Here is a 27,362-nt window from a genome sequence, read left to right as displayed (position 1 = left end):
AGTAATTAAAGCAGAAGTTAACGCCACCCAATATTTAGAATTGAATAAATGTGGCAGAAAAGCTGCAGTGAGGAACAACATGAGAATACCAGAAGGCATGAAGTATACAAACACAATAGCAGTGTACCACTTCAGTGCGGGAAAAATAACCAACAAAAAACCTTGATATTACTGATATTATAAATGATACTGCTATCATTTATTCTTTTCCCTTTTACCTCTTCTCATTTCTGGCATGTTATTTCCTTTTGCATTTAGCCTCATACATAAGCCTCTGCAGATCTTATGTAAGACATAACTGTTGAATGAAGACACAATAATTGAGGACAATTCTATTCCCCTTTTTTAATTTCGACCTCTTCCTTTACTCATCAAATATTGTACACCTCAAGCATATCACCAAGCAATGACAAAAGGCACTTCTACATGCCTTTCCTTACAGAAAATGAGCATCTGTCTTTATGAAAGACCTTCCCCTGCATGATCCTAAGGAGAAGGCTTTGCAGGTCATTCTGTTATTTTTATCACTTAAGTTAAATAACTAACATACTTCAAGCCAATACGCTGCAACATGAGTAAATGTAACCTTCTAGAAAGATAACAAGACAGTACAATTAGTGGTTGATGCAGCAACAAGGAATCATTCACTATCTTCTACTGGTGACCACACTATAAATTATTAAGAATAAGAATAAGTACATAGCATTTTCTTTTGACTTTGATGTTAAATCATAGCAAAATGTTATCACAGGAGGCTGTGTTGGTACAAACAGTAAGAAGTAATTATTTTATTCAGAGACCTTACAAACTCAAGAGGAAATTTTAACGAATAACAACAAAAATTTAAGTTATTCCAATCACAGCTATGAAGCAAAGTAAAGAGAGTTTAGGTAACTGTTGGACCTCACACAGATGTGCCATACCACCACAGTGACTTGAATCTGTATCTCCCAAGTTCCTCTCTAGTACTGTAAGCATGTGATTATCTTCCCCTGACTATGTTACACCGCAATTCTGTCTCCTGGATAGTCATAAAACAAATTACCCAAATTCAATAGCCTACATGAAGAATAGCTGGAAAATGACATAGTGTATCCCAAGAGAAGAAATCTAATTTTCATCTATATCTTTTTTTAAGTCGGAATGCTCCCCTGCTCTTCTCTATCTGTATATAGATACAATGTTGCTATCTGCAAATATATTTACATAATACAATCATTTCCTAGTGAGACATGGTGACAGAGAGATGAAAAAGCGATGTACATCTTGCAAGCACAACCATTAGTATTGTCAGGAAAAAACCTAAACCCTTAATACACCCAGTCCTACCCCTGGCAGTGTAATTATCAGGAGCTCTGTAGCCCCAACTGATCTATCTTGTTCACAGCATTTGCTTCTCAGTGTAATGACGTAAATAGTTACATGAAAGAGATTGAGTATATCTGAACCTGATAATGCTATATAATCTCTTCTGTCAAGTCTCACCATCAAGACGGAGAACTAATGCTAGAGTTGTAGCATGACCTAGGATCTTTTATTGCATTTTGCAAGGAAAAACAGGGAGAGGATGGTGGGGTATTTTTAAAATATTAAGGAAGTGACACAATGAAAATTCCTTTATAGCACAATGAAAGCAGCTGTAAAGTCTGCTCCCTAGCATTGAATAAGCTCAGCTCATCATCACCAAGGAAAGAGCACGAAACAGTACAAAGCTTTTGAGAATAATTTCAGATGTTTGGACAAAGATCATCCATTTGATATTTTAGACATATATTTACCTTGATAAACAACCCTATTTAACTGAATAATAATAATAAAAAAAAAACCCACAAAAAGTACAGTAAATTAATGAGTTAATTTTATTCGTTATCTCTCTAGAATAGCACTTGAATATTTTAGTTCTTGTTTTATTCTGGTGGTCTAACTTTTTTGTTCAGCATATGTGTCCCAGTATGCAGTACTTTGTCTAAGTGCATGCAATTCAGAAATTCTGAACAGTCTTCCCAAAATTATAAGGTTTATATAAAAGAATTAAATAAAGTGTTGTATAAACAACATGAAAGTTATTACCTATTTCCTTTCTAAAATACATACAAAATTTTCTCTTCAAAGATGCCCAGAAGGCCACGAAGAGAAATGTTTTACAAAAAATGCCTAGAAAATAACATCTTTCCTGAGGCAACTTTCTTGAGCCCTTGCCAAGCTGTTTTCATCCACTTCCATCTAACACAGGGACACCTGCCTCCCCCCAGCCTCAGAACGCTTCCAGGGCTTCATGACGTTTAATTTTACAATTCTCTTCTTCACAGCATTGTGGGTTTTTCCCTAACAACATAGATGAGAATAAAAAGAAAGTACACACAGAATATTCTTGATTGGTAGTTGAAAAGATGTTGTATATTGAAAGCAATGTATTTTAAACATTTCCTCATGTTCACCTATAATGACCTTTCCGTCCACCCAAATTGCTTGTGTGAATGTCTGGTTTTATTATGCCTTTTGATACGGATATCAAAATCTGACAGATAAGTACTAGGCTGAAAGCAGCTCATACATTCCTAGCAAAGAGTTAAACTTCTTAGATTTACGGTCTTATAATTGAATTTCCTTAAGTATTATAAATTATCAACTATCTCTTTACTCAATTCCATTGTCTGCTTAAATCAAAGCTAACCAGTATCCTTAGTGGTATAAAAATTTTACAACCTCAGGCAACTATTCCCACAGTTTTTTCTGTGTGCAAGAATGTTATTTAAAATTGGCATGTTTTATAAAACATAAAATATGCTAATTAAGATTAGCTCTAATTTCAAACGAGACATATATGCACTTTCTCATTGTTCATACAAATGTAGTGTCTTGTAGTAGGTCAAAGCAGAGAGAGTATTCTTGAAATATTATGACACCTAATTCTTCGTTAGATGTTGGCCTGGATGGGTTTGAACTCGAAGGCATATAGGCTCTACTTTTAATACTTTCAAATTTACAAAACAGGGCAGTATTTCTATCCAATCATAATGCAAAAGATAGATCTTTTAGAAAATAAATGTCTTTGGGAACAGGCTACATTAATATTTTGTCTAAATCTTATGAGGAGGATCAGCTAATCCATTTATTATGCAGCCTCCTGAAGAACTTCACAAGTTCAGAAGTTGCATTTCCTCCCCACTCCCCCCTTTTAAAGTTTTACTTAATTTGAAGAAATCCACTGTGCATACCCTAGTCTCATACTTTAAAACAGTTCAAGGCTGCCTAGATGGCCAAAAATAAATAGCAAATCAGTTGATGTGTTCCATCACTGTAAGTAAGCACTGATGTAAATCTGTGTGGCTTTATTATGTCTCTCTTTCAGCCTGGACTAGAAAGGAATGCAGCGGGAGAAGTGGGCATTGCATATGTGTGGGTGTGAGCAACAGCTGCCAAAAGAGCCCACAGAACATTCCTGCTCTCAAAATAACTTAGAGGAGAATTGAGGAAGCTCTAGATCATTTTTCAGATCTGGTATGAGGTGTACCATTTTACCAACAGAGCAAAGACAAAACTAATTCATTTGTGGACTTGTGTTACACTGAAGAACCACATTCCACGTTTTATTAATTTACATAACAATACTAACTCATACTGGCTTGCATGGTTGTAATAAAGGGACAAAATTTGACCACCTCTGCCTTGTATTCTATTTACTTACTCTTTGCAATGTTTTTCATATGGGTAGACTTCTGGTATACGTTTGCTAATCCAAACAATAAAAAAATTGTGGTACAGTATAGTATTTCCATCTTTTTCTGAGACTATGCAAGTAATAAAGAGTCCCAATTCCTTTATTAATACACCAATGATAACATTCTGTGCTATAAAAAGAATGGACTGTTGAAATAGAGTTTACAGGTGTAAAGTTGGGTGGGTGGGTTTTTTTTTTCGCTTAACATATCATTTGTTATGCAATCTATCTTTCTTCCTTTAAGAGTTTACAGAACCTTAATCTTTTTGAGCTGATTTTCTTTTTGTTCAGTATGGTGCCAAAGAGAACATAAAGACTCCACATGAGATTACATCGCTAAAACAAAAAGGAAAATATTAGGAACAAATATAATATTTTGAGGTTTCTTAGTTTTACCTCTAATACTGGGCAGACTGTTTACACAAATCACTTTGCTGTAAAGTAACACATAATGAGATAAATGTGTGCAATGTCACCATCAATCATGTTCATTTGTGTTTGACTGACCAAACATTTATGGCACATTAAATCACTTTCTAATCACGTTATGAAGGAGGAACAAACACACATTTCAAGCTTTCTTTAAAAATACAGAAGTTTCAGTACATTTTCCTGACGATCTCCTAACTAGTGGGAGTCTCCACTAATAACGTTTGCTCAAGGAATTTATGAAGGTCTGACAGTACCTAAAATTAGTACTCTAAATGAAAAGGAGTGGAAATTCTTTCAGGGAATGGACATCTTTCTTTTCAATAGAGTCCTCTAACAATTCCATTCAATGTAGCTGCTCTCCTAAAATACACTGTTGATTCACAGCCACCACTAAGTAATATTTTTCTCTTTCAAATACAGTTTTAAGAGTGAGACAGCTTGGAGAAAGAACATCCTTTCAGCTAAATAAAAAAAAAAACCTTTTGCTGTCGCCAATTGAGTTGGATTCTCATGAAGAAATATGTCTCAGTTCTTGTATGCTTATTTTGCTTTAGATTGTAATATACACAGAGATCTTTGGAAATGACGATATGCATTTTACTTGCCTGGACAATTCATTCTTAGTTAAGTAGCAGACATCTTTTTAACAAGTACTAACAGAGTCTTGCATTCTCCCAATGCACTATTTAAGGGCATTTTTTCTCTCAGTGCCATCCGAAGATGATATCTGAAGTAACACAAGTTAAGGTATGTCTGCATCCTATTCTTTTTCTAACTGTATATAATCACAGATACAAGAGCAAAACTGACATTGATAGCTCCCTCCAAAACAAAATCATTGCTATTTTTATGCTTATTCTGTGTATATAGAAATACTCAGATGTAATCTGAGTAGTTCCTTGCAAAGCTGAGCCTTCATCTTAAAACTGTTCATCAGTGAGAGTCCAATCTGTCACTATACTGAAATTATTATAAGAATATCTTATAAAATAAGAAAATATAGGATTGAAGGTGGGTAAGATAATGGCATAAGTGGTTAGATATATTTTCTGGAAAGATGACACCTTTACATTTGCAGTTTTTGACTTGTCTAAACATTTTAACTACAAATCCAGACCATAAATGTGTCTCCCTCTAGTTCCCCCACAGTCAGATATCTGTACACTTTACCACATTCTGAATCTCTCAATTTTCTCACTGCCAGTTTAAATTCAGTATTAAAACAACTTGCATTAAGACTGGGGCTTCTGAAGATACCCATATATTTGGATCTCCTAGGAATAACTGGGTTAAAATTTTGGCATGTAAGTCCAAAAGAGCTCTTTGACTGAGGAGAAACAAATACATGAATGATGTTGTAGGAAGTTCAGGCTTCAGTTCCAACACATGTTCCTTATTTACTCTCACAGAGGTCCACTAGTCACTTGATGTAAAAGACCAAAATGATCAGTCCTTTTTTCTGGGCACTTTGTTGCTATGTGGCACATACATAAAACATATTTTTGTTTTAGCAGCAGGGGTTTTTCTCAGAGATAAACATGTGTTTTGTCTAAAACAAAGCAAAACACAAAACACCAGAAATATCTCCCTAGAAATGGATAATGCTTTGAACAATCATTTAAAGGCCAAACACTTGCTGAATAAAAATAAAAACATAACTCGACAGAACCTGGCTCATTGCCCAATTTGCAGCAGAGAATTTTTGTATGTGAGTGTCCACTGGTTTTTTTGTCTTACAAAATCTATGAATGTCTTCCTGTCTGTTTCATATTTGAGCCATGTTCTCTACTCAGCTCTCTGACAAACTGAATTGTGGACTAATACATTCTAATGAGACAAGACATTACCTTTATGAATGACCTCATAGAGAAGAGGTTGGCTAACATTGTTGAAAGGCCCGGTGCCAGGCAGCTCTGTGCTATGAAACCCAGCTTGAGCTCAGCAAGACAGATTGCATCATCCCCTTCTTTCCAGTTCCAGCTTGGGATATTTAGCAGATGAGCCTGGAAAACAAAAAAAAAAACAAACAAAAATCCCCACTGGTGAAGAACCAGAAATACTTCCTCAAATACAGTACAGTATTGAAGGAGGTAGCAATGAATGATTTTCTTTGTTACTGGCTTGACTTTTTCTGAGCAGGCAAAAGCACTCCAAGCATTTTACAGTTCCGAAGTCTATGCTAAGAAATGTTCCAATCTTACTTATTATAGACAAAATCTTACATTTCTCAAACCATATTCTGGCTGTGACACTCTGCCAGGCCCATCCTCACATCTGAATGAACCATAGAATGTTGTAAAGGTTTTTCCTTCCCTTCTATGTATTTGTTTTACAGCACTTTGAGCTACTCTCTGACTGATAAGGCACATACATAATATACAGGAATCCAATATAATTTAGATTACAACTTTTGTGAAGCTGCAACCTTCATAAGACATTGTCATTTAATAAGGTATACAACATCTTCTGTCTTTTCTCTTTCATTCCTTCCATCCTGAAGGATAGCACTTGACTTAGAGAAAATCCAAACTTCCTAAGACAGCTAATTATAAGGATAGAATAAAGAAAACAGCTGATCAAGACAGACCTCCAGTATTGACGCTTGTCAGTTAGATAGGTATTAATATTGTTCAGTTATTGGCATAACTCTATCGGATTCCCTCTTCCACCTGCCTTAGACATAAGGAAACACAGAGGCCTTCATGCTTGTTTCCCTTCATAAGTTAATATTACAGTTCAGCGCTTTGATAAAAGCTATTCTTGAAGACACATTCATTGGAAATACAAAGGAAAAATGCAGTATTTAAAAGATCTTCCCCGCTGAACCTATTTAAAGCAGAGAAACACCTTTTATTCTATAAAAAGACAGGCTCCTTCCATTCACATACAGGAAGAGGACATCACAACAGTAACAGCAACAGCAATTGCTCTTGTTCTAGCCAAAGGTTACAGGTATAAGGAGTTGTTAGCAGTCAAACCTTCTGAGTACCAGGATTATTGTATTTCATTGAATGAAGGTCTACCCAGCCAAGCTTTTTCTCCAACACTGGGCAGTGGTTGATGCTTTTAGAAATAATGAAAGAAGCAGGTCACATACGAGTAGTCCATCCTCTGATGTGCTCTTCCCAACCCTGTTAATCAGCAGTTTATGGACTTCCTCATTTCAGGATTAAATGAATTGGTCCTGCTTGACCAACCTGATCTCCTTCTATGACCAGGTGACCCGCCTGTGGATGTGGTCTACCCGGACTTTAGTAAAGCTTTTGATAATGTCTCCCACAGCATTCTCCTAGAGAAGCTGGCGGCTCATGCCTTAGACAGGTACACTCTTCACTGGGTAAAAAATTGGCTGGACGGCCAAGCCCAGAGAGTTGTGGTGAACAGAGTTAAATCCAGTTGGCAGCCGGTCACGAGCGGTGTTCCCCAGGGCTCAGGACTGGGACCAGTCCTGTTCAATATCTTTATCAATGATCTGGACGAGGGGATCGAGTGCTCCCTCAGTAAGTTTGCAGATGACACCAAGTTGGGTGGGAGTGTTGATCTGCTGGAGGGTAGGAAGGCTCTGCAGAGGGACCTGGACAGGCTGGATCGATGGGCTGAGGCCAACTGTATGAGATTCAACAAGGCCAAGTGCCGGGTCCTGCACTTCGGCCACAACAACCCCATGCAACGCTACAGGCTTGGGGAAGAGTGGCTGGAAAGCTGCCCGGAGGAAAAGGACCCAGGGGTGCTGGTTGACAGCTGGCTGAACATGGGCCTGCAGTGTGCCCAGGTGGCCAAGAAGGCCAATGGCATCCTGGCTTTTATCAGAAATAGTGTGGCCAGCAGGAATAGGGAGGTGATCATGCCCCTGTACTCAGCACTGGTGAGGCCGTATCTTGAATACTGTGTTCAGTTTTGGGCCCCTCACTACAGGAAGGACATTGAGGTGCTGGAGCGTGTCCAAAGAAGGGCAATGAAGCTGGTGAAGGGTTTGGAGAACAAGTATTATGAGGAGCGGCTGAGGGAACTGGGACTGTTTAGCCTGGAGAAGAGGAGGCTGAGGGGAGACCTTATCACGCTCTACAACTACCTAAAAAGGAGGTTGTAGTGAGGTGGGTGGTGGTCTCTTCTGCCAAGTAACTAGTGATAGGATGAGAGGAAATGGCCTCAAGTTGCGCCAAGGGAGGTTTAGATTGGACATTAGGAAAAATTTCTTTACTGAAAGCGTGGTTAAACATTGGAACAGGCTGCCCAGGGAAGTGGTTGAGTTACCATCCCTGGAAGTATTTAAAAGACGTGTAGATGTGGCGCTTAGGGACATGGTTTAGTGGGCATGGTGGTGTTGGGTTGATGGTTGGACACAATGATCTTAGAGGTCTTTTCCAACCTTAATGATTCTATGACTTCATTGCATTTAAAGGCCACAGATTTACCACCAAAAATTTGCCAAATTCCTTTCCAAAGTGGATTTATAATTTTGATCTCCACAATATTTTTAGAAACAAATTCCACAAAGTTTTGAATTACGTTTTACATGAAAAAACACTTAATTTTATTTATTTTGTACCTGCTACTTAGCAATTTCAGGTCTAAATTGTCATGCAAGAAATACAAAATCACAATAAATCTCCAATAAGACAACAATCCTATGGTTTGTTTGGTTTTTTTTAAGTATCCACAAAGAACTGACTTCAAATGACTTGCCTAGAGGTCACCAATTCATCTTGCGTAGCTCTAGTGTAATAAGATGAGCAAAACTTTTGAGTGGTTAAAAGCTCATCTGGAATCAATAGCAACTATGGACACTGTAGCTTTGAGAATTAGACCCTAGGCAATGAATACATGTCAGAGGATTTTGATAAGGTGCCTTGCATACATAAATAAAACTGAATTACCTTGTAACTGGATTACGTGACAAGGATTATTAGGACAGTTTTGGTTGGAAAGAAAAATACTTACTATTAGTGGAGACAGAAAAATTGTGTATGAGTGAATGCAATGTAGCAAAAAACTCTGGGGAGAGACACTATCGGTTGCCACGTTACCTTATTGTGATACTGCAACATCTGAGTGATAATCCTTATCTTCGGATGATAATTCTTTATTGAAATAACTCTAAAAAATAAAAGAAAAAACAAAATAACTTTTAGCTGGTGGGATACTTGGATTATGTATCCCAATACCTTTACTTTATTGTGTTGCCAAGTCCCACAATTAAAACTGTACCCTCTTATTCATCTGGCTGTAAAGCATACCGATTGAAGTCAGACCTATGCAATATTTACATCTAGTCAAATTCAGTTAATAACCATCAGCTAATACTAGAGAACATCAAGCTTCAGGAATTATTTAGTCGAATGGTTTACTCTTATGGAATTTGCAGAAAGAGAAACTTGTTTTAGCAGCTCTGTTCAGTTACTGTACTCATTCTGTTAAGCAAATAATACACTTGCAATTATTACGTCACCTTCAGTGATTATTTTCGTGTCTTTGAATCAACATAATTGATCAAGTTTTCCAATAACAAATGTCTGAAAAGAATCTGTTTCTTTCTGTTCCACCACATATTATTTATTTATAGTTGCTAGACATTCAACATATTTAAACACCTTGAATATGATTTTGTTTGCCATAAATCTACATGCAAATTCATCTTAATTTTTATGGATTATTCCAAAGCTCTATATTGAAACTGATATTTGAAGTCTGAATTTATCAAAGATGGGGCTACTTCCATAATCTGCAGCTTGACTGCATTCTTAATTATTTAATGAGCCTAAGATATACTCAACTGCGTACAGCTTAAAATTGCCTGGAAAGAAAAATGTTTGGGAAATGAGTGGATTGATAACGTGTTATGAAGAGAGGAACATACAATTTAAAAATTAAAAAAGCATTGAGCAAAATTAAAGAGAGAAACAGGCCAAAAAAAATCAGTTCTGCATGTACAAACTAAAGGCAGAAAAAGAAGATAAAACAATCAAAACTTAAAAATAATCTGAACTATTATGGAATCACCAGTCTCATAAGACTCTGAATGCCGTAACTGTTTACACTGGTGTTTTGTAGGAAGTATCTTGCAAACTGCTGCTCTGGCTTGTGCTTTGAAGCATATCAAAGCTAGAGCATGAAACAGATAAAAAAAGTTGTACGCATGATTGTAATTTACGTTCTGTCTTGGAAGGAGAAAACAAGTCTTCCTTCTAATTTTCCATTTCTCATTGAATCATTTAATTAAACTTTCAATTTTGTTGAATTAAATTTGTTTAAATGTGAGAAAACACAAGAGAATTCCACTCTCAAAATAACACTTTTGCATTTTATTACATTAAATGTATTAAATCTATTAAGAATGCACTAATCTGCACCTGGAATATTTTTAATGTACTTATGCAATTAATGTCAAAATAAAGTTTCTTGCACTGAAACTCAAAAACATGTTTGGAAAATGAAATCAGGCATATTTAAGCCCTGCACTTTCCACAGACAGCCAGATCTCTTGCACACACTGAACTTCTTCCAGAGGAGTAATTTCATTAATTTTTTTTTTATTTCTCCCCTTTCTTCAGTTCACAGCACGCAAACATCTGACAGGCCAGTAAAATTGGTTCATAACAGTGGCTAATTCTATGTTAGAGAATTTTTAACAAATCATTGACATTTTAGTTTTAAAAAGCAGAGACTGGTCTCAATAAAACTAGGTTTGTATAAACAAAACACAAAAAATGGAATGGCTTAGCTTTGTTGTAATTCTAGCTGCCATATACTTACTGACTCTTTCATCTTCTTCCTTCAGAGAATATAGGGAGGAAAGCAGGACAAGATCTGGTGATCTCTAACGTGGTGAGTGTCTTGTCAATCAAAATAAGCAATGTTTGGTTTTCAATGTAAAAAAGGGGGATGGAGCTAGGAGACCACTGTATTGTTACCGTCATGAAGTGTATACCTTCCTTTATCCCAAGCAGCGTAATTACTTGTAGAAGCAGATATACCGAGGAGCAATGAAGTATGAAGTGATTAAGGGTCCTTCTGTCCCATCGTTAATACCAGCCCACGCAGTACATGTACGCACATAACATATTATTGCAACACATAACTGCGTTCCCTTTCCTCTCATTTCTATTGGGACTGCGTTCAGCTATGAATATTTAAACCCTAGGTCCTGCAAAATTACTAAGAGTACCAAAGCTTGTGGTCCAAGCGTCTCTTAGATACTCTTTCTAAAGCAGCTAAATTAAAACAGTTTAGGCAGGAATTTAGGGTATCCTTATCTTTGAACTTTTGAGACAATCTTGTAATTTGTCCCCTAAAAAAAATCCCACAATGTTCTTTAAGTGCAACAGATCAGCAATAAAGCTGTGTGTGGCTATAGCCTATCTGGACACCAGAAGTTGGCTAATCAAAGTTAAGAACCAAAAACCTATTAAAAACTAATGAGTTTACCTCATAATATTGGAGGCATCTTCAGCATCTGGGTCAGCGCAGTATTTATTGGCAAGGATTAGGCACGCATCTGCTGACTCTATCTGAGACACCAAAGAAAAAGCAAACATAAATAGCAACCTCTCTTTCCAGCTCTTTTTTCGTCATAAAGTATTAGGAAATCCAACACTGCCATCATGAGTGCGAATGTCAGTTCTTAGTACTGCTAATCAAAAATGGTTCTTAGTACTGCTAATCAAAAATGTTACAAGGCTAACATGAGTTAATGTGAATGATGATAACAGCTCTCATATACACATAGGAACTTCCTGAAACTTGCTTATGATGCTCAGACTAGGTCAGTAGTTCAATTATTGACTCTTACGTTCTATCAGCTGAGGCCTGAAGGTGTTAATGGACATATCTTTTGTAACCAGATACTGAAATTGAGACCCCTAAATCCATAGGAAGTTCCTGTTATATCAGTACAGTGCTCCCACAAGTCCTGCAGCTTCATTTGGGAATTTAAGTACCTTCCTATTAGAGACAGGAAGAGGTGGCTGAACTGATGATTTAAAATCTGAGCACCAGTTTTAGAATACATGAGAAGGAGAACTGATCTGTTCACAGGTCCTCTATGTTCACACAAACCATAGCTCTATTTAACTCAAAGCAGATGACAGAAGTATTTTTCAGTATATACAACAAAATACCAACACAAAAAAGGGTGGAATACAGAACACAAAATACCAACACACAATTTTATAGTCATAATTAGAACATTTTGTTCTGATAAACTGAAACAGTGTGTGTTGGGCTACAAAAGGTTAAGCAATCTCTGCAGCCAAAATGGACAAAACACATGATTAATACTCCAGAAAGTGTTAACATTGCACTAAAATATTCTTGGCTTAAGTAGCCGGTTTATATTCCATTAAAAAAAAAAAAAAGGAAAGAAAAAGAAACATAAAAGAGTTAATGTTGTATCTGACAGCTTGCTATCTTTTTTTTTTCATTTAAGCTTCATGCTTTGCTTTAAGAGTACAAAATAATTTACCATAGAGAATTCTAGACAATAAAACCATCTCCTTTTAGCAACCAAAAATTTTAAATTGTATTTTTTTTTGCAGGATTCTAGACAATAGAAAAAGGGTTTGACAGGTGAAAAATTATTTTCTAATCATTCTGATGAAGGTAAGACAATAGCATTTTAAGCAATTACTGTAAGACAATGTACTATTATATCAAACATTAATGTAAAATAGACTCTTGAACTAAACCCCAATGAAAAATTCATAAAAAGTTAAATGGAATGGCAGACAGTGTATCTTAAGTCACAGTGTTACCGTAGCTTTGAACACTTAAAGATATAGGGAAAACAAGGTTTATAAGTACAGATATAATAATTTATTAGGCAAGCTAATAGAGATGGAAAAACAATCTTTTGGGGTTACCTGAAGAAGAGCTTTACTGTTTTTTTCCAAATAATGCAATGAGTACTGTAAAAAAAGTCAATTAGCAGGAGAACAGAACAACAGAGCTGTTACCTTCACTCTCGCCAGGTCATGGGGATTAAGGACGGAACCCTGATAAAATTCCACCTGAGTGAAGTGTCTTTTAAAAAGAGCTTCCAGCTCAAGGTTAGGGGAGATACTGCATTGGGAAGAGAAAGAAAACACAAGAGCAAATGAGAAGTCAGTTTCTGTAACTGCCCCATTTCCTTTGCCCCTCATTTATAAACCAACCCATTTATTTATTTTAGGTATTCAGACTTCTGCTGATGCTTTTCCTGTGGTGCGGAAAGAGCGTGCAGTACTTAAAAGACAAATACTATACTGCTTTCACTTCCTTCCTTCTGTCTATAGAGCTTCTGGCCCACTTCATTGTGCTACACTGCACGTTCATCATTCGTCAGTTTCTCAGAGACATGAATCCAGAAGAATTGGTGCAAACATTTGAAAACATGCTCACAGAGCATTCTCCACAGAAATTGTCTAATAAGACAATCATCCTAGTAAGACAATCATTTGATCGCATCAAATAAGAGAGCTCAATGCAAAATCACTAAAAGCCAGAAAAGGAACCCTATAGGGACCGTCTGGCTTGCATGAACTATAATTAAAACAAAGATAATTATGTTGTGACTTTCTGTCTCATTTCATTTTGCCATAAACAAACAAAAAAAAAAGAGGATCACAATGTATTATATAATGTGGCACCAACCTTGTAAATACCTTTTCTGATCCCACTCATTAAAACAGAAGGGATTTAACAGCTACATAGTCATGATCTTTGTCATGTCAGATACTAAATTTAATAAGAAAATAAAACAGATACATGCAAACATTTGTCTGTGAAGGTACAGAAAAAAGGTACAGGCACAAACAAGTAGCCAGGTGCCAAACTCCTTTCATGTGCATATGCAGTTTCCTGATTCCTATCACCATGCTTTTTCACTGTGGAAATCTGGATCTCTGCTTTCCTCTGCCAGTCAGTTCTTGTTATTACTTAGAGAGGGGAAACAAGCAAATAAACAATGTAGTTACTTGAGGATATAATCTTTAGTTCAATTTGAAAGGACTAGATAAAAAAATTATGCAAGTGCTGCTGATGCTTAGTTTTTCAGCTTCCTTTGTTGAATCATCATAAATGATTCTTTAACTTTTTAATCATTTTCTTTGACAAGAAGAAAAGTGTGGAACTTGCTGCTAAATGCAAAAATATTGCTCATTCATAGCTTGCAACGCTTCTAAACAGATGCCATTCCAGAGCAGAAAAGACCTTTCATACTGTCTCTCTCTCTAGCACTTGGCTATTTCTAGCAGCTTCTCCCATAGGCACGCCTATTTGATGTTGTATTACGTGTAATGCAGAGCCTGCAACAAACAGCGACCACCTTAAGACACCTTTTCAAATCCCATATCAGAAAAATGCAAGAGACTATGTGTGTGTAGGAATGTATATATGTGTAAAAGAGCAGTACTAATTATCACTGTGCCAAGAATTTCTTTTCTATCTTCACTATATCTGTAAAGTAATGTATCTCATTTATATTAAAACTACATCTGCAGCGACATTTTTCTTTTTATAAATAGTTTGCAATATGAAATAAGCGTTTGTTCCTAGTGAAATAAAGGTGAAAATGTGTTTTCAGACAGCATAAGTTCATATGACATACGGTATTTTTCACCAATTTTACTGATTTTACCAATTTTGGTAGTTTCACTAGAAATATTTGCCACTAATATTTCAGTATTTTTTATTTCATAATTCCATTCCCACTTCAACTATGCGTTTAGCTATCTACCTCACGATTGATGTGATTGGGTCTGAAGTCTGCTTGAAACACCTATACTTAGCAATGGGTTATAAAACCATTGCAGAAAACAACTTTTTTTCAAAATACATTGTTAACAAAAGTAATTGCAAACATTAATTTTATGGTTATTTGGAGCTTGAAAGATCTCAAAAAAGATACAGCCCAATTTAATGAGTTTTAGTAACAGACGATAAGACTAATCTTGAAAGATTACTTACTTATGCAGAAAGACAATTTCTACGTTGACATCATCCCTATCCTTGTGCAGGAAGTCCTTCAGGAAGTTGGACACACTTTCAAGTGTTATGTGACCACAGACAACTATGTGCCTGTTACAGAAAAATCAGAGTTAATCTTGCAAAGAAGATAAAACAAAAAAGCAAGAAAGCAAAGAAGAAAATTATAATTTATTGGCCAAAAAAAGAGTATTAGTCTCTTCTTGATGTTTCTCTAGATCCTATTCCATGAAGTCAGGAAGAAAAACATCCGTTCCAAAAGGTGCTTTGCAATTGCAAATACATATACACTCTCACTTGCAAAGACTAATATTAACAAACCATTTGGCCAAGTTGTATTACACATTTAACAGTAAGTGGCATCATTTATATATATGTTTATACTCTGTATTAACCAGTCCCTTTCAAAGTCATATTTCTTTATTTTACACACCTTTCTCCACTTCTTAACCTCCTCTACTTGGATTTACTGTTTAAATTTTTGGTTTAGGACATTAAAAGACAGCAAATCTCCCTAAAATGATTCAATATTTTTCCATGGTTGAAAGCAGATACTTATGGAATGAAGGCAGTGCACAGCTTGCCAATTATAGGCCTTAAGCATTAAAAAAGAAATCTTTGTCCTACCATCACTCCTACAAGGAGAGTACTTTACAATAAGAAATCATTATTTATTGCACCATTGCAATAGATTGCTTAGAAAAATCAAAGTTTGCAAAGACTGCGATGTCCCAAAGGTTTCTACTGCTTCACGTTTCCATTAATAGATGTATCTGACCATGTAAGATGAAGCACAATATATACCTATATACATATTCTTGAACTCGACATCTTAAATTCTGAGAGGCTGAAGAAAAGGTCTAGGAAATTGCACTCTTCCCCATTTAAGGGATCTTTACTCCTTTATTATTGTAAAGCAAAGTCCAAAAACCCTTAGAATGATTAGAATATCCTACAATGTCTCACAATTTCCTTCATGGAATAAACTCAACCCCAGCTTCCATTACTGTCATGGATTTAAGACAGGCGGTGATTTTGATATGCCTATTGCTAACACTTCCAATTACCACATTGCTCACAGAAGTCAGGAAGAGGGACAAGGTGGTATAGATACAATTCCTGAACTAACAGAAAGTCAACTTCATCACAGTCATATAGTTTATGCACAAACACTACAAACACACAATTTCACAAACTTATTTGGCACATGAACTGCCAAATGTGAAGCAAAGTAATTCCAAGGGTGAGAAGCAGACCATCCAAGTCTCATCTACTTCATAAATGTTCTGTTGAAAACTCAGTAATGCAGAAACCTCATTGGCTGGAAACAACAAATAATAGGTAGCAGAAATGAATACTTATGTAATGGGCTATTATAGGAATCTGTTCTAGCTTCATAATTTGATGCTTGATGAAATGTGTGAAAAGTGCATAGAACTCATTGGAAAAGGGATAATTATGCAGAACAAAGAATAAACCAGTAATATGCATCACACAGTGAATAATATCACTATCACGTGCTGTTACTTTTGCAGTAGTTCAGATGGTCACTAGAAAAGCAAAACACAATGAACTGTTATACCAGTCCAGCACACCTTGTATTGTTCTACTATTACCACTTTTATAACTAGCGTAGCACAGAATTTTAAAGCTTTATTTAGAAATATGACAAACTCAAACACTCCTTTTGCATGAGTTCTTAGTGACATCCCCAGGACTCGGATATAATTTTAGAAATAGCAGTAGTCAAAAACTTCAATGGTTTCATTCTTTTTAACAGGCAAGGAATATATGTTTATATGAGAGTCTGATCGTGCTGTTTTGTATTTAACCTAAGACTCAATACTATGAATTTTTATTGCTAAACTAGCTACCCAGAGTGTCTGCTTTGGCTTCAGTAAGATTTTGCTCAATTTTCACTTAAGTTTTTGGTGCAGTAGGTGTACAGAGCACTGAGTTCTCAGACCATAAACACTTAAAACTACAAAAATCCCTGAGTTAAAGCTTTCCTGTTTTATGAGGTGGTAAACACAATATCAGAAAACAAGACATAAAACATATTAGCTCATCCTTTTTTGGTGCAAGGTGTCCTTAAGAGGTTTCCTCTGGGATCTTTGCAGCTTGGCAGAGTTTGCAGCAGCCTCTGTACTGGATAAACCCATGCCTATATTCCCCCCTTCAGAAGCAATCTTCCTCAGTTTCCCTGGTGGTCAATTGCCTGAGCTGCCAGCACTATGTCTGCATGTGTTATTGCACTCACAGTTAGGTCAGGATAACAACCTTCAACACAGAAGGGTAAAATATGATTTCAAGCACTAAGATTCACTCCCCACCAAATGGATGAATCTCCATCCAATATATCAATGTAATTGGAAAACCTCAAGAAAGTTCAGATTCTGAAGAGATGTTTAAACCTGAGTAGTTTACTAGATCCAAATTCTGAACAGACTGTGTTTGATATACTACATTACACTAACATATTGGGAAGTTCTAGCTGTCTAGTGGTATTCAGCACTTTTCCTGAGCGTAAACCCATCTAGCATCAAAAACCACAAAGGCCCAAGAAAATGATAAATAGCAGCTAAAAATATTCATCTGTATTCCCTATACTGTCTGTACACGTTTTCTAAGATGACTAATTTTAAACTATGGGTATTATTTTCTTCAAATGTTTCCATCTATTACTAATTAAGAAATTGAACTTTCCATTTGCATAGTTGATACATTATTTTTAATAATAGAAATAATTTCTTCTTGTAGACAACTGCTCTGTACAGACCCTGTGCTGTTACCTTTAGCAGAGTCTCTTCCTGAATGCTCTTGTGCTACACTGCATTCCTGTGCAGAAAATTTACTCCGTTCCTGGGAGTAATTTCACTTCATATGGGTTCTTTTCTGTCATTGATTAGAGTCCACATTTTAAAAATATGGGTAATCTGAAGAGAAAAACTACAAGCCAGATAGCGTGTGCAATTCAAATTACTCTATTGCAGAAGAAATTTTCATAGGATCATAAGATTACAAGATAATTCAGTTTGGAAGAGACCTCCAGAGGTTATCTACTCCAAAAACCTCCTGCTAAAAGCAGATGCATTTGGTACAATAATTCAATCCTGTTATGATTCTCATTCAGTAGGGTTTCATAGCAATCTGATCCAGTGAAAATAAAACATTTAGCTGTCATATACTCTTGCATTTGAGCATCAGGGCTGATTCTTTTGAAAGTGTCAGAAGGCATCTGCATCATGGTTTCATTTAGCACTCTGATTTGGGGCTGGACATGATCTATTCTCCTCTTTGCTGTTCTTACATAGTGCAAGACAATGTCCTGTGCAGTGATTGCAACAGAAACTCCTGGTTTTCAAACAATATTTTCTGATGAGATACTTGCATTAATTTTTGGTTGAAAACTCCCACCACAAAAAAAAAAAAAAAATCTCCTTTTAACTTAAATTATATTTTTGCTTAGAAGTAGAAGAAATTGAAAACAGATTTCCTACTTGCCCAGAGAGAGTTATTAGGTACATTATTTAAGAAAACTTGGAGAGCTTATATTGTTCCAATCTGTCCTGTGTATGATTTGAAGATTTATAACTTCCTCTGTTTGTTCCAACAACCATTCCCTTCCCATGTACTACCCATTTTTTTCCACGCACCAAGAGTTTAAGTAAAGCCAACATATTGGATATCTTTTGCTTTCAGCTAGAGTTGGTTGGTAGGAAAATATTGTATTAATAATTTTGGGTCAATAACCTCTGCATTAAGCTTTTGCTTATGAAAAACCTCAAAAGTAATACAGTATTCAGCTAAATTATTACAATTTCCAATTTTTTTTTTTTTGTTCCTTAAAAACAAAATTTAGAAATTCCCTTACAATACTGAAAACCACGATTCAGGAATTTAGACATTTTTATTGCTGATAAATATTCAGGAGGACTAAGGTTTTCTGTTAAGTAATAGTTGTCAATGGTATCATGTATCAGAGGTGCAACTGGTTTAATATACTAATGGAAATCCATATTACACGATTGTCATGCTGCAAAAAGACTCTTTTACAGAGAATCAAAAGCTTATCAAGAGCCATATTCTATCAACCAATAAAGCCAGACTAATCCATTCTCTCCCATATGTAATTATCATTCTCAAAAGTAATTACAGTGACCAAATATGAAAAATTAGTACAGTTATACACAGTTGATTTCAACGGTAATTCTATACAGTTGAAATTCTCTTTTTTTCCACTCAAGTATTGACATAATGATACATTTGCTAAAAATACACTACCTTCTTATAAAGTAAACAAAAATGGTGATAAAAGGTCCAAAGCTACCACAGATACAAACAGTTTCAGGAAGAAAAAAATGAAAAAAGCAAAAGCTAAACCATCTAGAATTCTGACATGAGATAATTGAGAACATACACTTAATCCATGTAAATAGCACTGTAAATGAAAACAGATCCACTGTGAATAGGATTCTTCAAAAAGGATCTTTGCATGATTCTTCCTTCAGAGGACACAATATGAAAGGCAAATCTTTTGCCTGTTTATTTTGAAAGAAATTATATCCATTTTATTGGAACAAGTATAAAGAACTTGAAAAAACTCACTCTAACTAGTCTGTCATAATAAATCAAAGATAATAAATACAAAATTCTGTTCAGCATTCAGCTGAATACATGGTGTTCACTTGTCAAGTAACTAAATGAAGTGTGGCGCATATTGATCTAGATGTCTCTATAAAACTATAATATTTATATCAAATACATATGCTAAATCTCTTTATGGTCTTTCTGTTTAGTGTTCTGATCATGCCTTCATCTATCAACCATCTAAATTCTTTCTTTGTATACCAGTAGCAGGCTGCTGTGGTTGAAGTAAACAGGTTCTTGTAAAGTCTAACTGGTTTTCTTCAACAAAGGATGGGTCTCACTCACTTTTTCTTATTGAGAAAAGTCAATAAGAGTCTGTACAATAAGGGTCTGTACATATGGTCTTCTTGTTTATCTATTAGTGGTATGCATTCTTTAAATATACCAGTTCACAATACATTTCTAGCTGCTTGTGACAATACATTTCTAGCTGCTTGTGCTTTTTATGATTTAACCCAACATTACTCAAGATTCTATTAATTCAGTTCAATTAAGTGAAAACTTTATGCATGCGCTTATGTGTCTCTCTCTTATTCGGTTAAACACTTATTTTAATATAAAGTCCCCTCTCAGATTAATACAGATAGACTAATAGGTGCTGTACAGTCATGGTTTCATGTTTTTCTCTTTTTTCACAGAAGATGTGAACCCAAGGATGGTCCTCTAAGGACCACTTATTTAGCCAATGTATATAGTGAACTAGAACAACATGTTATAATATTTTAACCATTAAAAAAACTTGCCTGTGTATTGCATATATGACAAAAGCAAAGACTGAGAACAACTCATCTAGAAAGGACACACCAGGTTGGTTTTTAAAAAATAACTCTAGCAGGTATGAAACTAAAAAGTGTTACTCCCAAAATTGCCTTTTTGCCTCAGTCATTCATATCTGTGAAGACAGAACATAAAATACTCTGAAATCAAGACATGATTTTTTTTTAAAATTCAAGTGTAAGCTACTCTCTCACTCTGATTCTCAAATCATGCTCTAGAAATCTTCTAGTACAAAGGAGACGAATCAAAAATATTCAAGGATATAACAAATTGTCTGTCAAGTGTGTAACATCCTGGCAACTTTATTTTAACATTTGTTCTCATTCAACCGTTTGTTAGAAAGTAGGTTTTCATTATTCTCTCTACTCCTGAAGGATTAAAAATTTTGAAACTGTTGAAGTTACGGAGAAGCCAAAAGCACTGACTTTCAAATATGTATCAACATTGAATGTATAAAAGAATATGACTGGAAATGTGATTGCAGTGAGAACATGTCTGAGGTACCTTTAATTTCTGTAAATTGGACCTGATAGCTTCAGCTGCCAACTATTTAGGAACCAGCGTGAACTCATGCAGCCTGTACTGAAGCTGCTGTGATTAATTCTGACAGAAACTATCTGTTCTTTCCAACAGGTTCCACGCTCTTTGGAAACTCTCTTATATTGTGAGTAAAGAAAAAGGAATTAGTTAATACCAGAAAATGCTCAAAGAGCTACATTCATTATGTGGTGTACAGCACTGGATTATACATCAGATTAACATAAATGGGAAATCATTAATGTCAGGCATTTGAAAGTTACCTCTGATGCAGATATTAATTTACTTTGTGACCAATGTAAGTACGTAAAATCAAGAATCAAGAAGGAATAGTTTCAAATTCTCTTAAACATAAAATTGGTAATGTGTGACAAACATAGTGTCACACACAAGACCCTAATCAGTTGTGAATTATTACAGCTATGAAACTATCAAGTGCACTTATACAAATCCAGGTTTCAATCTTGCTCAGTGAATATTGGTGGTGTGTCACTGGCAATCTTTAAACATTAGAAATTGTTTCTGAAGCGCATAGAAATAGTACAGAGGAATTCACTTATACAGGTCTTCAAATATTTTATGCCCACCTAAGTGAGATTTCTACTAGAGAACAGGCCGATAGAGTGCATTTCAGATACTTTAATCCTGGATAAATAGCACAGTCATTTGTTTAAACGGCATATTAGAGCTTGCATCTAAATCTGTTTGCAATAGCATGCTACCATAAGTGATTCACTGCGAGCTGCTTTGTTTATTTCAACTTCCTTGCTCAGTTACAGCTAAATGAGTTTATCTTACATTTTTATGATCTAAGGAATTGCACAAAGCTTGTCTATAAAGCAAGTTAAGAAATAAAAGTTAATATTCTTTGCTTGATGCATACCTCTGAAACTGCAATAATAAGAAGAAAAGCACAGAGATTTGTTTCTTCCAGGGACTGGATTAGTTAAGAAGCTTCCACTGTAGCTTTAAGTAAAGGATGAATATTCATCCTTTCATTCAGTCTTGATGGTAATATTATCTACAGTATTTCATAAAAAATACCACAACATTTAGACACAACACAAATATATCACCATAAGAAATAAGTAAGTAATTTAGTATAAATAGAAATAAAAACTGTTAAATGCTACAGCATGCACAAGAAGTCCATACTAGAAAGCTTACAGTAAAATGCAGGAGTTAACTACATCTCCAACATTAGCACCTCAGTTGCAAACAGACCTTAATCTACTATTCTAATCCCTCCAAACCCTGGGCTTCCTTCTCGTACTATTTTGTGCAGCAGATAACACACGCACAAGACACTCTGTTATTACTTTTGAAATCAATTGAAAATATTTTCCCTTAAATAAATTGTTTTCTACGTTCCCACCATTTCCCATTTTCAAATTGCCTTACGCATTTTTTAAATGATCAGTAAGTCAAAAATAATCAAATCCTTTGTAAGCAATGCAGGAGTTAGCAAATGCTTTAAGATTTTTGAGCATTTCATTCAGGACTAGAGCCAATGCATTTCTTTCCATAGAAATCACCCCAAAATGTCATGACTAATTTTCTGCAACAGAACCTGAGTGAAAACAAAAAGTCATAATTCACTAAAACTTGCTGATCAATTCATCACTTCTGCCATCTCACATTGCACTCCCTGGAATGTCCACACTTAAAGTCATGGTCTGTATATTTTGTAGAATATGGTAGATCAGCAGATTTATAAATCAGATTCAGTCTTTCTTGGGTCAAAATTTGGACAGCAACAACTGCTATTTTGATGTCAAACCCAAAAGTTTTTTTAAAGTTTAGGCAGATAGAATGAAAAGTTGAATTTTTTACCTTTTTTAACCAGATATATAAAATTAGTGCTGTTATTGTAGGAACAGAACGTGATTTGAAACCTAGAATACACAATTTTTTAAGTCACAATATTGTTTTATGTCACTTCCCACATTTCCTTTCTTGCTTTCATAAGAATGGATATAGTTTAATAAGCATGCAAAATTGAAAAAAAAAAAAGGTTTGTCCTATTAGTTCTATCTGTCAGTCTATTTAACACTCATCAGATTTTCTTTATCACTAAGTGAGACTTCATTTGAAACAGTGGGATTAGAAGAATGGCTAGCAGATGGGAAATAGAGACACCCCTGGGGATCATAATGCAATCCATGTCACATTCTCTTATTACATTCTCATCCCACTGGAAAATAATCTCTTACATATTGTATCAAATCATTTAATATAATAATCTAATGTCACTTTCTTTGGAGCTATGCCTCTCATTACTGCAGTAAATGGACCTTTGCCAAAGTATTTGGATAAGCCTTAATTTTTTTTTTCTAATTTTTAATCAAATTCAAATGTCTAATGAGTCCAAGGTGGCCTGTCAACTTAAATTATCTGTTTGTCTTTCTGTTTACCATATCTATCTGTCTACAGTTTTTATTTTTCTTTGTGAAGTTTAGTTATTGGATCCCATGTTTCCTTCTGGAAGGAATCTCTAACATATGATTCTTCCTGTTGATATGTTGATGATTTGCTAATTTATGGCTTGTAAATTTAAGAAATCTGAAGAAACCTCTGGGAAGCAGAGCAGATCATGAGAGAAGAGAATGAAGAGGTTTTAATAGCTTATACAGTAAAGAACTGTGATTTCATTAAAATACAATTTTTAATCTTATATATTAACTACAGTAATGCCTCTGGATCTTTTTTTTAAAAATCTTTGAAAATTTAACGAAGTTTAGCATAAATATTTACTATTAGGACAAGACAAGCAGTTTATATATACACATACATGTGTATAAAATAATAATAATCCCTCTCTCTGCCAATATCTATTCATGTGAAGCTGTGTTCTGCTTGCTGCCCTCATAAAGAGTTTCCATTGGATTTGATAGCAGTTTCACATGAAAAAGGCAAAAAGAATTTAGTCCATGGAATTAAAAGTCAATAATTCAATGTAAAGGAAAGACTGAAAAAAATCATTAAGTTACCCAGTCTCTTTTTCAGTCCATCAGTTTGCAAATGTTCTTTCCATATGCTTTCTAGAGCTTTGGGCAGGCTGATTTACAATAAGCTAATGTCTTCAACTAGAAACTATTTCACAGAATTAAAATCCAGTCTGATCATATGAACACATGAATACAGAAATGAAACAACTGAATAAGGACAATCTTGATTCTCAAGTAAACTAGTAAATGCAGAATAAAAGGTTAATTCTAAATTAGTAGAGGTAAAACAAATCTGGATCTTTAGCCAAATCTCAGACCAGACCCGAGTAATATGAACATTATAAATAAACCTTTTTTTTTTTTTTTTTTTTTTGGCTTAAAAGAAGTAACAGAGATGATCTTGTAAGTTCTATTTTGGCTAGGACTGAATGTGTAAGTTCCAAATATCAAAAAAGAGTGCAACATCAGAATTCTACTTATCCCAAACCAAGAATTTCCTGAACAAAACCCCTGAACTTTATAGTTAAGAGGTTAGTTGGAGCACTTCAGAAAATCATCCAAAGCCAATGTGATCACTGACTGTTCCAGCCTTCCAGAGGTATGCATGCATGAATTAACCTGTAGGCTTATTGCTACGTTCTAAAAACAATAGTTTATCAGCTATGGTGATAGAGTAGCAGATACCTTTTCATCCTTCTATGGTACTTCACTTTGAAAATATCACTTTAAAATGATCCCTTGATCATGAGTTCTACAGATAGATTACAGAAGGAGCCTAAACAGAGTAAGTCAAATCGAAACCCTTAAAAAGAAAAGAGCTAAATGGAGATAGGGTGTAGGGAACCAGCTGCTGGTCTCAAAATTATTAAGAAAAATAGAGGAAATATCATTAATACTCGAACTGTATACCATTTCAGTTTGTAACTGATGAAAAAAATGTCAAACAAACAAAAAAGCATAAAACTTCCCCTGCTTATATATATAAAACTATACATTATTTTCTAATCTAAAGTCTAATCTATAGACTTTTTATAATACTGTAATAAAAGGTCAGATTTTTTCCTTCTCCACCCAACTACATGTTATATCTAGCTTTTATTTCCAGTATTTGTATCCAGTATTTTGTCATTACAAAATACTTTATCTGTTCATCATGATACTAGTTTGTCACTAATTTACTTTATGAAATTACCTGAATATAACTTCTTTCAAGTATATGCTTTAATTAGTTATTTCTTAGTGATCTAGCAAGTGTCACAATGTTTTAGTGAGATATTGTGGTGGTGCATTCCCCCGCTTCTCCCGGGCCACTCGTTGATCTCAGAAATTCCCATGAAACCTCGGCCTTGGTGTACTGAATCTGACGGTTGAGTGCTCCTTGATCATATCAGAAACTTTGCATGGCTGAGGCTGGGAACATACTCCCACTGCCTGGCCCAGGCACCATCTTATCCGAGTTGTAGCTCAACTGTAACAACACCGAAACCTTAAGAATTTTAGTCACTACTGCCTCAGACTGTGGCCAGGATGGAAATTTACAGATGACTAAAGTCAATCATCTTGCGACCCTATAAACAGCGGTCCCAAGTGAGACCACAGCGGGTTGCGCCCAGAATCTCCCTCTGAGATGGATGCTCCTCAGAGTTTGCAAACTCTCGAGTCTGCGATATTCAGAGGACCGTCGCTGGCCGGCACAGGACCTGGGCTGCAATACTCCTCGAGGCTCAACTCTTCGCCCGTTGAGAAATGCCAAGACATTTTACGTGAGTATTTCACTGAACTCGAGGGGGATTTTGAACAGGTATATTTTTGTATATTTATCTATCTTTGCCTCCGTGTGCATGTGTATGTATTGACGGAAGTATCTGCTAGCAAATATAGTCTGCTAAAATCTTATGATCTATCTTAAGATTGTGAATGAACCTTAGACTGCTGCTAAACACATATAATCTCTTAGACATATACCGTTGACCAAGTCTGGGACTAGGGGTAAATCTAGCCAGGTCTACTCTGAATCTCGTGACTCAACGGGAGGGTCTCCTTACCCTTTTGTATCAGACATAAACCGTTGTCCAAATCTGAGACTAAGATTAGATCCAGCTGAGTCTTCTCTGAACCTCATGACTCAACAGGAGGGTCTCCCTTAACCTTTTCGTCCTCAGCCTCTGTATAAATCATTCCAACTCAATTCTAACACTGTACCCTGGTTTCAGCTGGGATAGAGTTAATTTTCTCGCTAATAGCTGGTGTAGTGCTGTGTTTTGGATTTAGTATGAGAATAATGTTGATAACATGCTGATGTTTTAGTTGTTGCTAAGTAGTGTTTACACTAGCCAAAGACTTTTCAGCTTCCCATACTCTTTTGCTTTGTATGCTTCATCCGTGTAGTAAGTGAAAGAGTGGACCTTGCCATCGAACTCTGTTAAGTTGCGCTTTATAAATTTCTATTAAAATCACTTTCTGCTAATAATTTCAACAGTGATTCTTTGAGCGGCCTCTAAACCACTCATTTGCAACAGATATGACCTATATAATGTTGCAGATATTTTTCAGCGTGACGACATAATGCTTGGTGATGAAGCAATTAATTAAGAGTTAACCTTCATTAAATATTTGTCTACTTTGCATTCTAAAAGCATTTCTCATCTTCAGAAAGCATAAACTTGACTCCATTAAATCTCACAAAAACTCTGTCAGGTAGTTACTAGTCTATTAATAATAAAAATATGCCAACTGCTCTACAGAGAAAGTAAATTACGTTGTTACCTACTTCTACAGAAATCAGCAGAACATTGGCTAACATGTAAATAATACTATGTAATATACCTGCCTTACAAAAAGTATTTCCCAAAACGTAAAATCACGTATTACAGAATTCATCCAGGGAAAAGCACAGGAAGCACAAACAGTAGTGACTGAATTGCTCATGTAAAAGAACAGAAAAACTACGTAGGACTCAATGTGGAAAATACTGGAAGCCACATCACTGTTATCCTAAGATACCTCTTAGCAGTATTAGAAAATAATATTTTTTACAGTTCTGACTGCTTCTTATGCCTGAATTTTATTTCCCAGTTACATCTTATTTTTTTAAATATATAGATATATATTTATTATCACCTATTTTCTGTCTTTGTAACTAGAGTCTGGTTTTCTCTGTATCGTTTGTATTTAGTAGAGACTATAGCAAGAAGCAATTGTTTGTTTGTTCTGAGTATAACTAAACTAAGAAGGCCAGTTTTTTCTTGTCTACTGACCATCTGATTCTGTTGTATTAGGGTACACAGTAAAAACATTAGAGTCTTCTGATGAGCTAATTTGTAAACAGTAGCAAAACA

General features: G+C 35.4%; 1 protein-coding gene across 11 annotated transcripts in view; it reads right to left on the bottom strand.

Moving 5' to 3' along the window:
- KCNMA1 (potassium calcium-activated channel subfamily M alpha 1) overlaps window positions 1–27,362 on the bottom strand; it is a 526,570-nt gene that overhangs the window by 142,951 nt on the left and 356,257 nt on the right. For 10 of the 11 annotated variants that reach the window (XM_075154402.1, XM_075154386.1, XM_075154389.1 and 7 more), the window contains exons 10-14: window positions 15,095–15,205; window positions 13,105–13,210; window positions 11,579–11,661; window positions 9,181–9,250; window positions 6,001–6,156 (exon numbers count right to left, since the gene is read on the bottom strand). In XM_075154402.1, the coding sequence (XP_075010503.1) occupies window positions 6,001–6,156; window positions 9,181–9,250; window positions 11,579–11,661; window positions 13,105–13,210; window positions 15,095–15,205 (526 nt within the window). Of the gene's footprint in view, window positions 1–6,000; window positions 6,157–9,180; window positions 9,251–11,578; window positions 11,662–13,104; window positions 13,211–15,094; window positions 15,206–27,362 lie in introns of those variants that run through there. The other variant, XM_075154397.1, reaches the window with a different exon arrangement.

This window comes from Calonectris borealis, chromosome 7 (genome assembly GCF_964195595.1).
Source record: "Calonectris borealis chromosome 7, bCalBor7.hap1.2, whole genome shotgun sequence".
Taxonomy (NCBI): domain Eukaryota; kingdom Metazoa; phylum Chordata; class Aves; order Procellariiformes; family Procellariidae; genus Calonectris; species Calonectris borealis.
Note: the sequence above shows the minus strand (reverse complement) of the source record. Positions and strands in the feature narration are given on the sequence as shown.